The 11,298-nt window shown below is 40.4% G+C and overlaps 1 protein-coding gene across 4 annotated transcripts in view; it reads left to right on the forward strand.

Moving 5' to 3' along the window:
• The window catches only part of LOC107082064 (phosphatase and actin regulator 3-like), a 63,974-nt gene that overhangs the window by 26,624 nt on the left and 26,052 nt on the right, over positions 1-11,298 (forward strand). For 3 of the 4 annotated variants that reach the window (XM_015370519.1, XM_015370521.1, XM_015370522.1), the window contains exons 2-8: positions 3,821-3,979; positions 4,112-4,186; positions 4,309-4,449; positions 6,213-6,449; positions 6,522-6,729; positions 7,123-7,313; positions 10,084-10,237. In XM_015370519.1, coding sequence (XP_015226005.1) covers positions 3,821-3,979; positions 4,112-4,186; positions 4,309-4,449; positions 6,213-6,449; positions 6,522-6,729; positions 7,123-7,313; positions 10,084-10,237 — 1,165 coding nt within the window. The remainder of the gene's footprint in view (positions 1-3,820; positions 3,980-4,111; positions 4,187-4,308; positions 4,450-6,212; positions 6,450-6,521; positions 6,730-7,122; positions 7,314-10,083; positions 10,238-11,298) is intronic. The other variant, XM_015370520.1, reaches the window with a different exon arrangement.

An 11,298-nucleotide genomic window follows, 5' to 3' on the forward strand; every position in this document is an offset into this window, starting at 1 on the left:
AGATCTGAGCATTCCTCACTGCTTTGAACTGCATGAGGAGAATGAAATTCAGCAGTTGCTTGATTTATTGTCTTGTAAAAAGTTTTTAAACTCTTATCTTATCTAAGTTTAACTTGTCAGGACATAGAAAATGACCTGGTCTTTACTAGAAATGTCAAAGGGAGGAAAATCAATAGCAATCCTTATTTGGGTGAACTTGTTACACTCTGACTTCATTATAAAGAGATGCTTGTATTTCTTTCTTTGTTAATGACCTTTTCTCTTTAAAGTGGGCTTCACAAAATCTCTGCAGTGTCTTTCAGCTGTTTTATTTTAGAATAACCAATGTTTTTATCACTGGTTCTTTATATGATCAGGCGAACTGAAGCCTGAGCTGTTACATTTAAGGAGTTTGTATTTGACTCGGTCAGTGAGGAACAAATCAGAATTTTGTTGTTAATGTCTAAAAATGTTTGTACAGCTTTGAGTTGTGACCGGTGGACACAGCAGCACAAACATACACCATAATCAAAAAGATAGCTTTACAAAAATCAGGATATCATACAGCTGATAAAAAGTAGCTGTATGCTGGTATGGCGGCCGTATGAGGCAGAGGATTTCTCTCCACTTCTTTACCTCAGTGTTTTTTAAAACGTTACCGCTCCAGGCAGAAGAAATGGGAATAAGCCCCGAGGCGTCAAAGCCTTCAGGGGGCAATAGACTTCATTAGATCGGGGGAAAGTTATTTATAACATACTAATGTATGCAGAATATATATTTTAAATAATAGACAGGCTGGACTGGAGACACAACCACTACAGGAGATCCTTCCTGCCTACAACTATTAACACCTTGTTGAGGAAATTCATATATGAGTTGCAAAAATATGTATTCAGTAGGATATTTTGGATTAAACTGAATCTTTGACCAGAGAACATGCCAAACCTTGAGGCAGGTGTGGTATAGCATGTGTACCACTCCTGTAAGCTAAGAACAGGAACCTGAGGTTTCTTATTGATAATAGGTTGAGGAACCATGCCTGCTGCATTTTGATGTAAGCTGCAACATTTAAAAGGGTCAACATTTGTTTGTAAAAACCATGAAAGCATGGGTCCTGCTTGTATTTGTGGTTCAGGCAGCTGTTACGGTGGATAGTTTCACTCTTATTGTCAATCATGTCACAAAAGTAAGATCATATCTATCTTGTTTTTTAAACATGATGTAGAGTATAATGGACTCCATTGGCCATTTGCTTGTTTTGTTTCGGAATCCAGGAGCTTTCTTATATGGTAGATGTTATTGGGTATACTTTTATCCTAGGTTTGACTTTCTGACCTCTGGACAAGGGTTGGGAAAGGTTAAAATCACATGGTTCCAGTCATCAGATGGTTTTTTTTGGTGGCTTCTGTAGATGATGTTACCTGAAGGGTGTTTAGGTCATGTGGCTACAGAACAAGATTAAATCATGAGCCGTTACCATGAAGCTAGACTGTTAGGAGTTGTTTGGTGTTCAAACCTCACATTAATGCAGGACAAGGTGTAGTTGTTTTTTTCAGGAAAGGAGCTTCCTCTCTTGTCATCCCCACATGAACTTTAACATTTAACTTTGCTAACTGGGGCTAATTGAGTGAGAAGGAGAGAGTTTCAGTTGGAGATTAACATAATAACAGTCAATAATTTCTCCCTACTTACTAGTCAATTCAAATAAATCTGGAGCATTTCTGAAAAGGCTCAACACATTATCACTCAAAGATATCTGAACATTATCACAATATGTAATTTTCAGATCTCAGATCTAATTTTGGGAAAAATACAAGAAGGAAAAAGTAAAATCTTGAATTACAATTTGAGTTGCTAAAATTACCCGCCCAGAATTTTTTTGATGGAGGATATATTTAAAAGTTTCTTAGCTGGCTCTCTGACTATATATAGCCTCACCTCTGGATGAACTTGCTGTAGCTGTAATGACATCAGAATCACTCCCCAACAGAAATCATCAATGTGAAATAACACAGACAGAGGCCTGTGTTGCATGGTTCTGTCTAATGTTTTTCTTGCACTTGCAGAGATGATTACAGCCAAACTTTATATTGTTAACCTGGTATTAAGAAGAATCTACCAAATCATCTCAGGTGTAGAAGGCAGACGGACAGAAGGGATGGTCAGAGCATTATCAGGTTTAAATCTTGGCCATAGTGACAAATTTTGTTTATCGACTTCATGTCAGTCCTTAAATGATTCAAGTCACACCTCTTTTTTTTTCATTTATAACAGGAACAGTGCATATATTTATATAAACATTTCTGTCAATGTGGTAAAAGTCACCTAAGAGAATAGAAGTAAAATTAAATATTTACACCACAATATAGCTAAAATATAGCTTAAAGGTATAGTGAAATTTTGAAAAGAAATTACAAATAGCAACATGGCAGCAAAGAGGTGCATGCAGGTGATGCTAAAGGGCAGATTATACAATTGCAACCGCACACATCAAATGTCGCCTGGGTCTGGTCGCGAACCAGTTTTGCTGGTATCCTCCTACACCGTTGGTCTGGAATTTCTTGGGACGCACAGCAGTTTCCCGCTAAAGCGCGAGGGGGAGCCTATTTGAGATCTCGCAAGAACTTCGGCGGATGGTCACGAGAACTTCAGCAAAGCAACAATGGCGCGTCTGCAAGATATCACGGTCACGGAGATGGATCTAGAGTTGCTAGACATTGAAGATGGTATATTTATTTACATAATTTATGGTTGTACTATATTTATTTATATAAGTTGTGGTTGTACTTCCAAACCTCCTCAATTAACCCTTTGTCGTAGTTCTCCATTGTTCCTGGGTTTTTAAAAATGGTGCGCCATGGCGCCGAATCGAGAAGGAAGACCACACAGACAGCCGGAAAGGCATACCAAGGACCAATCGCAGCTGCTTTTTGTTTGCGCATTTCAGCTTAAGGTCTGCGCAGGTTTGCGACCATTCAACGAGTAGTCAGGAGTTTTTTGAGGTGCGCGCCTCTGCACGGGGGGCGTGGTCGCGCACAGAGATAGATTTGACGGTTGCAGAGGCTATGCGTCAGAAGCATAAATTGGTCTTACACAGTTTAAGAAAAGATGATTTGCATGTACCCATGGCAAGTTGGAAAGTGTTGAAATCTCTCCACTTCTGGTCTCCCAAACTCTGGATACATCACCTTTGCAGATACGCCTCCTCTGGTCTTTATGTGGGCGTAGCTCCATTACCTTTTAGAAAACACATGTGCAGGTTTCAGTTAATTACATCTTGTGATGCCTTTAAGGAAGATACTTTAAATCTTCAACCATGATAGCTAACAGAATCCGCACTAAGATACGTTGAAAACATAATACTTTAAGAAAGAGGTTTTGTTTTATTGATAAATGGTTCAATATATCCAAGGTTCAGTCATAGTTGCTCAATATTAAACCGACTCCCTCATATTTTATCACCATACACACTTCCCAGAGCTGCAAGCTGCGGATGTCTGCGCTGACCCAGAGAAAAGGCAATGGTGCTGATTTTATTTATTCCCTGTGTCGTTTTCCAAAGCATCCCATTGTGAGTAGTTCTATGGCCCAGGAGTCTTTGCCCCGAAACCATGTGAGTCACACACAAACAATGAGATTCTGTCTTCTCAGAAATTAGCCTGGATAAGGCATGTACAGCCACTGACCCACATTTCCCTCTCTCACATGATGGCATAGTGGTTGTAGTACCCTACAGGTTGTTTAAGGGGAGATAGAAGGAGTGATGAAGGCTTTTATTGCATCAGAAATCGTCCACTGTTTTGTCTATGCTCTGCTTCAAAATAGCTGTTTTGTGTCATAGATGTAATGGACCAGCAGAGGGCACCACACTCGAGTTGCTTGGTCTCAGGAGTCCGTACGCCTCCCGTCCGACGCAACAGCAAGCTGGCGAGCCTAGGACGCATCTTCAAGCCATGGAAGTGGAGGAAAAAGAAAGGCGAAAAGCCAAAGCCCCCTGGAGGTGAGTGTTGAGGGAGTCTCGTGTTTCCTCCTTATGCTTTAGGGAACGGTAAGAAGGGGGCTTGTGTTTACTTATAGCTCTAGTTTACCAGGGGTGCTGTAGGACTGATTCATGAATGTTGGTGTTGTTCAGCAGCAGAGAAGAAGGCAGCTGTACGGCACAAGAGAGATGAGCACGTCAGGCGAAGCCCCGGGGAGATGGAAACAGGTGCAGAACTAGAGACTAACACAATCACCTCCTCTCCTCCAAAGCATGGACACAAATGCTTCAGCCACATGAAGTGCAATTGCTCCAAACTCACCCCTGTTCTTTCTGTCCACTTTATGCAGAGTTGGATCTCGCTTGTGGGGGAAACGGAGAGGATCCAGACACGCCGCTTCAGTCAGACAGTGAAGACAGAGAAGAGGAGCAGGTGGCACCCCTAGCCAGTGCTTGTGAGGACCTGGGAAGCGATATGGAAGCCTCAGCAGGTAGAATCCAGCACAGTCCTCTCAGACACAAGGCTAAGAACGGATGATTTCATTTTGATTTTGGTCTAAGAGGATCCAGACACGCATGAAATGATCGATTACTAAATTAGTTGAAGATTATTTCAATAATTGATTAATTACGATGAATCTGATAATTTTATTCTGCCCTAATATTGTCAAAAGAATTAGAGCTATTAAGGACAGGCACCGTCCTCCATGGACTGGAGTTTGTTACTGAGTTTCTTCTTACAGTTTCTAACTTTAACAAGTCTTCTTTTCCCATTAGAAGCTCTTTGAGTAGTTTATGTTCAGCGCTAACAGAGAAACAAGTGAAGCCTTGTTTAAAACTTCCAACAGAAGCTTAACATCCTGACTCTGGAGTGAAAGTGGAAATCTTGGATATCTTGTTAATAGTAACTTGATCTAAGTGGTTGTAAACAAACTCTTTAAAATTAAGATAGAATGTGTTTTCCTCTCGGGCGCTTTCCTTCTGTACCGTTTGCCAGCTGGTTGCCATGTCGGCTATTGCTAACCAAGCTAAAAGTTTTATTTACCAGTTAAGAAGAAAGGCAGCAACCTCTATTTGCCTTCTGAGCCCCTTTGCTTCTTTAAGTCGGCCGTTTCTCAGCCGTTTCTCAGCCGTTTCTCAGCTCTATCAACGAGCTACTAGGATCTGGTAATGCCTGAGCTCTGCCTAACGTTACTTCATTCTACTACTCCTATTAGTATGGAATCCTTTCATGTGTTTGCGTCCTCTTCCCAGAAATGTATGAAATAACTAATTAGGGGGGCCACATGCCGAAGGCATGGCCCACCTATTATTATCTACTATATCTCTTTTCCTTAGTTAGATAATACTTTTATTCTGCACCACCTGAAACTTGGATGTATTTCTTTTTATTAATCATTTTGATTAAAAAAAGCTGAAGCCATAACCTTTTAAAGGTTTTGTGGAGGATTTTCGCAAATTTTTGAAAAGACCTACTCGATCCACTTAAGAAAAAAATATACATGCACAACCCTGTACTCGCTCCCAAGAGGTAACACCTATTAAACGCGTGCGAGAGCATTCAGGAGCCCATTTTAACAGTTGCTGTTCTCATAGCTCATACAAGCTTACTCTCCCCAAACGTCCGCCCTAACCCCTAAATGCCTCAATCACTATATAGAGCGGGGACTATATAGTGGACTTTATAGCAAACTCAGTTAACTGACTGTTCGGACAGATGATCACTGCTTTTTGCTCTGTTGGTCACGTAACTCCGCCTGCACTGCGCTGTGCCTGCGCCATCTTTGTTATTAGTTAACTGTCGGGTAGCAACAACCTATGGTGACAGCGGGCCGCTATGACAGCAAATCCCATAATGCTTTGCGAGGAGAGCTCTCCTCGCAAAGCATTATGGGAAATATCTGCCTCTTCAGAAGTCTTTCTTTTTTTCTTATTCACTTCGTAGACACTTCTTCACTTACAACCCTCGGCCATTTCTCAAGAACCGCGGTGATTGTCTGAGACTAGCTTACCACACATATACGCCAGAAAGTGTGCAGAAAAAGATAGCTAACAGGAGACGAATATGGGACGGCCTTATGTAAATGTATCACCAGAATGATTGACAATTAGGAGGACCGCTTATTTAGATGATCCGCCTGGAAATAAAAGATCGTCCTCTATACCTTTAAGTGAAAAATTAAAGTTAGATGTAGATGGCGAAAGAAAATGTTGTATCAAACCAAACCCTGTTCTTATATTTGCTTCTTTTCAGTTCAAGATTTGTCTGAGGATCTGAAGGCAGCTGGAGAAAGCAATCAAAGCGAGGATGGAGATGGAGAAGATGAGAGCACGTCAGTCAGTGACCCCAGTGAGGAGCAGGCGATGGAAAGCAGCGAGACCGTCAAGGGGAAAGAGGAAGCGGTGGCAGCCAAGCCTCAGAGACGAGCCAGCACCCCTCCTCCACAAAGTCTTCCTGTCAAACTGCTCACTAGGCTGGGCAGCTTAGATGGTGAGTAAACCCTGACAAAGCAGCGACCACAGACATGCAGCCTGTCCACAGTCTGACTGTTTGCTTCTTCAGGTGCTCCTCCTGTACCAGTGAAAAATTCTCCAGCTACTTTACCAAGGAACTTTACACTCCCCAAAGAACCTCACGGATCCCTGCTTAGAGCCAGGATCTCTACACCCACTGGCTCTCCACACCTTGGGTCCCTTCACCAACCACTGCCCCCTAGCTGCATAATTGAGGAACTCCACCGCGCCCTGGCCACCAAACATAGGCAGGAGAGGTCAGTTACATCATTTAACATTATTAAATGGCCAGTTAATTGTTAAAATTGTATAAGATTTTAGGCAAAAGAAGTTAATTTTATAAAGCAAAAGTAAGTACAAGGCCAATTCAAAGTTCTTTACATGAATTAAACAATAAAAAAACAAAAACAAAGTTAGAATGAAAGAAAGTAAAGATAAAAACATGATGAAAGCAGGTAGTAAAGGAAATAAAACAGTTGGACCACAACCTTAAACTAATAATACATCAGTTAACAGTTTAACTTTAACAGTCAAAGGTTGGGTTTTTAACACTGACTTAAAGGAATGGAATTATCTCATTTAATGATGGTATGAATACAAATTTATTTGTATTTATCATTTTAAACCAGTCTTGTGACATGTGATCCCAGTTTCCAGACGAAGGAAGCTCGCTGTTCTCCTAAGCGCAGGCTGGACGGACGGCTGTCGCGGACATCCAGCACAGAGAGGGAATCGCTTGGGGAATCAGACAGCAAGAAGACGTCTGATGAAAACAAGGAGAACTGTCGCCTGGATCAGTACATGAGCGACCAGGACAGCTGGAACGACTCTGTGATCTCCGGTAGGGATGCTGGGCTACAGACTAATGTGTGTTTACTTTTTTCTTCTTCCTGAATCTACGCACCATGGCGATGAGCAACATAATCTCTGCTGATGGCTGCTCCAACTGGGTGACAGATTAGAAGCAATGTCGAGCAGCAGACTTCCAGCTGCCAAACAGCATCTGCTCTGATGGCCTAATTCCTGGACGTCTAACTGGGGCTGGGTCTAAAACTGTTAGCCTGGTGGGCTGCAACATCGGACAGATGTAACAAACATACGTTTCCAGCACTTGGCTGACGGGATCTAAAACATCTAGTTGCTAAAAAATCCAATGATGCCAATCTTTGATAAATCATTCTAGAATTTAAACATTTGGTCTAAAAATGCTTTATATATGATCTCTTCCACATTTTTTTTTTCATTGGTTAATAAAAGGTCAGTTATCTGTTCTGAACTTTGCATGAACTAAACATTCAAATAGGCTAATTTAGCTCCATTGAATTTACCTGAGACCGAACACCCTTTGTATATTTTTATTTGCCAGTAAACAGTTCTTAAAATCAATTCAAACATTCGTCTTATTGCACCAATTCTATAGAAAATTATCACAATGATGAACTTCATATCAGTCTCTGGTTTTTTATGATTTACCTGAAGCATTTTCCTTTTTAGGCTTTACTGGTTAAAAAACATACAACTATTTTCCAAACCAAGTCTGGGAACAACATCAAACACACTGATGTGAAAAGCATTTGGACTATTCTCTGTTAGTCAGCTGTTTCAAATGTGTTAAAACAAAGTAATAAGCAATCAGATTTAATAAAGTATTTTTCTTTTTGGCTTAATACTTTGTTGATACACAATTCCAGCCTCAAGTTTATTTGAATGATCCCTCAAGCTTTGCGCAGTTCAGCCCATTCTTGTTTGTGGTGCTTAAGCTGGGTCAGGTTCGATTGGAGACATTTGTGCTGCAATTTTCAGATTTGTTTAATCAGATTGAAGTCTCCAGAACATTTACAGGGAGGTCTCTAAATCCACTATAAGATATTGGCTGTGTACTGTGGGTTTTTGCACCAGTGTGAAGTCAGCAAGGCTCGGAAGCAGGCTTTCATCCAGGATGTCTCTGTACATTGCTGTGCTAATCTTTCCACCTATCCTAGGACTAACAGTTCATGCTGTTGAAAAACATCCCCATAGCATGATGCTGCCACCAACATGCTTCACTGTAAGCATGTTGTAAAAAAATTTTAAATACAGCACAACACAGGGGAGTGGCAGCCCAGTGGTCAGGGCATTGCACGTGCAATCCTGAGGTTCTGAGTTCAAGCACCACTCACACAGACTGCCACTCTGAGTCCCTGAGCAAGACCCTTAACCCCACACTGCTTCCCAGGAGCCGCACAATGGCAGCCCATTTCTCCCCAAAGGGATGGGTTAAATGCAGAGTCCACTTTGTTGCTCTGTACATGTGACAGTGTAATGACTATAAAAGGCTGAATAAAAAAATAAAAAAAAAAATATATATATATATATAAGTGTTGTAGTAAAACCTTGTAAAATGCAGCTAAGAAAAAGTTTAGTTTATAGAACATCTGACACTACACTCTAAAAAGCAAAGAAGAGGAATGTCAATGTTGTATTTTACAGCATTTTACGTGCTGAGGTTATTTGTATATCTGGAGCAGTTCAAAGAAAACCAGCTGCCTTATTTTGACCTACATCTAGTCTGTTTAGGAGTTTTTCTGAAGCACTGGATCCAACAATAGGGCAATACTGAAGGTGGGATAATACAACAGTGTTAATCATTTAAGGAATTCATTTTACACATCATTTTATAGCTGCTAAATATCTTCCCTCACTGTAACAGTACCTTTACCGTGCTTTGACCCCTCCAGTCTGCTGTCTAAAGTGACCCCAGAAGTCTAATTTCTTCTTCCTGATTATTGGGTATTCTCAGAGAGCTCTAGTATTGGCTGAGGTTTTAGTGACATCCAGTGGCTGAAATATTATAATGCTGTATAATAAACTGGATGAGTCTGTCCTGAGGGTGGTGGTTCAGGACTTGGGAAGCAGCTCCTTTTTCACTGTATCTGTATTTTAACTCTTAAAATCTTAGCTCACAGTGAACTTTAGGAGGCTTCTTTAGTTCAGTGTCTTTTTTTATTATTTCTTGCCCATTGTATTTTTATCTGTATACTGTAAACATTTTTGAATCTTTTTTAAACATTTTAGATGATTACTTTACAGCCCATGAATTAAAAAAATCATAATAATAAAAAAAAGACTGTTATATGCCATTTATACACAATTAATGTCCTGTTATGTTTTATTCAATTACCTTCTTCAAGGATCAGTGACATGATATCATGATGACAATGATTTCACAAACAATGTTACAGTGACCAAATATAAAACCTAATGGAGCTAATATGCTATGCAGATGTGAATTTTAGACCAGCATTGACTGTCTTGGATAAACATACCTGCTCCATCAGATCTGTGTTTTTCTTAGTAGACATTTAATCCCACACACCTCTGTATTTTTATACCTGCTTTGCTTTTTTATTTTGCACTGTTTGGAAGAGCTTGGTTATATTGTAGGAAGGGTACAGAGTGAGTCCCACTTCATTTATATACTGTTTGACATTTAAGCTTTACAAATGTTCAGTTTTTCTTTATATTCAAAGCTTCCAGCTAAGATGGCAAAGGATTCTTTCCTCAGACCATCCCTGTAACGGCAGCCTGAAAACCACCAGGCCCTTACTCAGGTTTGTTTTCATCTCCTACAGGAACGCTCCCCCGTAGGATGAGGAAAGAGCTCCTGGCCGTGAAGCTTCGGAACAGGCCCAGCAAACAGGAGCTGGAGGACCGCAATATCTTCCCGGTGCGCAGCGACCAAGAACGACAGGAAATCCGCCAGCAGATAGAGATGAAGCTGGCCAAGTGAGTCGCTGTGTGTGGACCCAGATCAGCACACCACCAGCCTCCCCCGTCAGACCCCCCCACCCCTGTCATCACGCTCTACCTCCATGTATGTCTGCTCATTTCACATGACATCACCGTTTGTCCACATTGTACCTGCCTATGTCTTCCCTCCGTATTGCTGATGTACTCATGAAAAGCAATCTCTCTTTGTTTTTATAAAGAAGTTATTTTCTTAACTTGCTATTATGGATTTGCTGCTTTATTGAGGCCATTGTTCTTATGACGGCCCAGTTCAAACCTACCCTCAGCTTTCAGTTTACTAAGGGCTTCTATGCTGATTTGGTGAAAATAAACTGTTCCTTCACCACTGCTCCTGCAGTTACTAAAGCTAATCAGTTTAGTTTTTAAAACCTCAACAATAGGCTAGAGGAGACTTATTTTCTCTGAAAATCCTTTAGTTGTATAATTAGTAAGCCACTCAACCAAAACAAAAAAATAAATGTAATTTAGATAGAAGTGAGTGTGTGTCTCTGAGGTGCAACAGAAGTAAAAGTAAAATGATTTTACTTGCCTTAAAGAAAAGAAGAAAAAAAGTAATTTTACTAACCTGGTCGAACAGCACTGAGAAAACATCATTTGTCCTTCAGTTTTAGTATAATGTCTCATTTTATAAGAGTAGATATTAAATTATTTCTTCCAACATGCGTTTGTAAAGAACATCTGATTTTTTTTTATGACTTTGCCTGATCAGTGCTTTTACCCGCAGTAAACTTCCTCCAGTTAAAAATATTTATTTTATGGCTCTGAAGACAGAATCAAAAGACATTTCATCACATTTGATGCTTGCTTCTTTCCAGAGACAAACATGCTAGCTCTTATTTTGAGCAAACTTGTTGCCGCTGCAGGTTTTCTCTAGTTTTCTACAAGCTCTCATCTTTCTTGAATGTACTAGCTGTTATCTTTGTGTTGCATTTTATGCGTGGCTACAGAGAGCTACCTGAACTGGTAAATGTAGACATAAAACTTTCCACGATTAACCCTTTAAAGCCCGACCCAAGAATAAAACAAAACAGAAAATT

This window comes from Cyprinodon variegatus, unplaced genomic scaffold (assembly GCF_000732505.1).
Source record: "Cyprinodon variegatus isolate N-32 unplaced genomic scaffold, C_variegatus-1.0 Scaffold47, whole genome shotgun sequence".
Classification (NCBI taxonomy): Eukaryota; Metazoa; Chordata; class Actinopteri; order Cyprinodontiformes; family Cyprinodontidae; genus Cyprinodon; species Cyprinodon variegatus.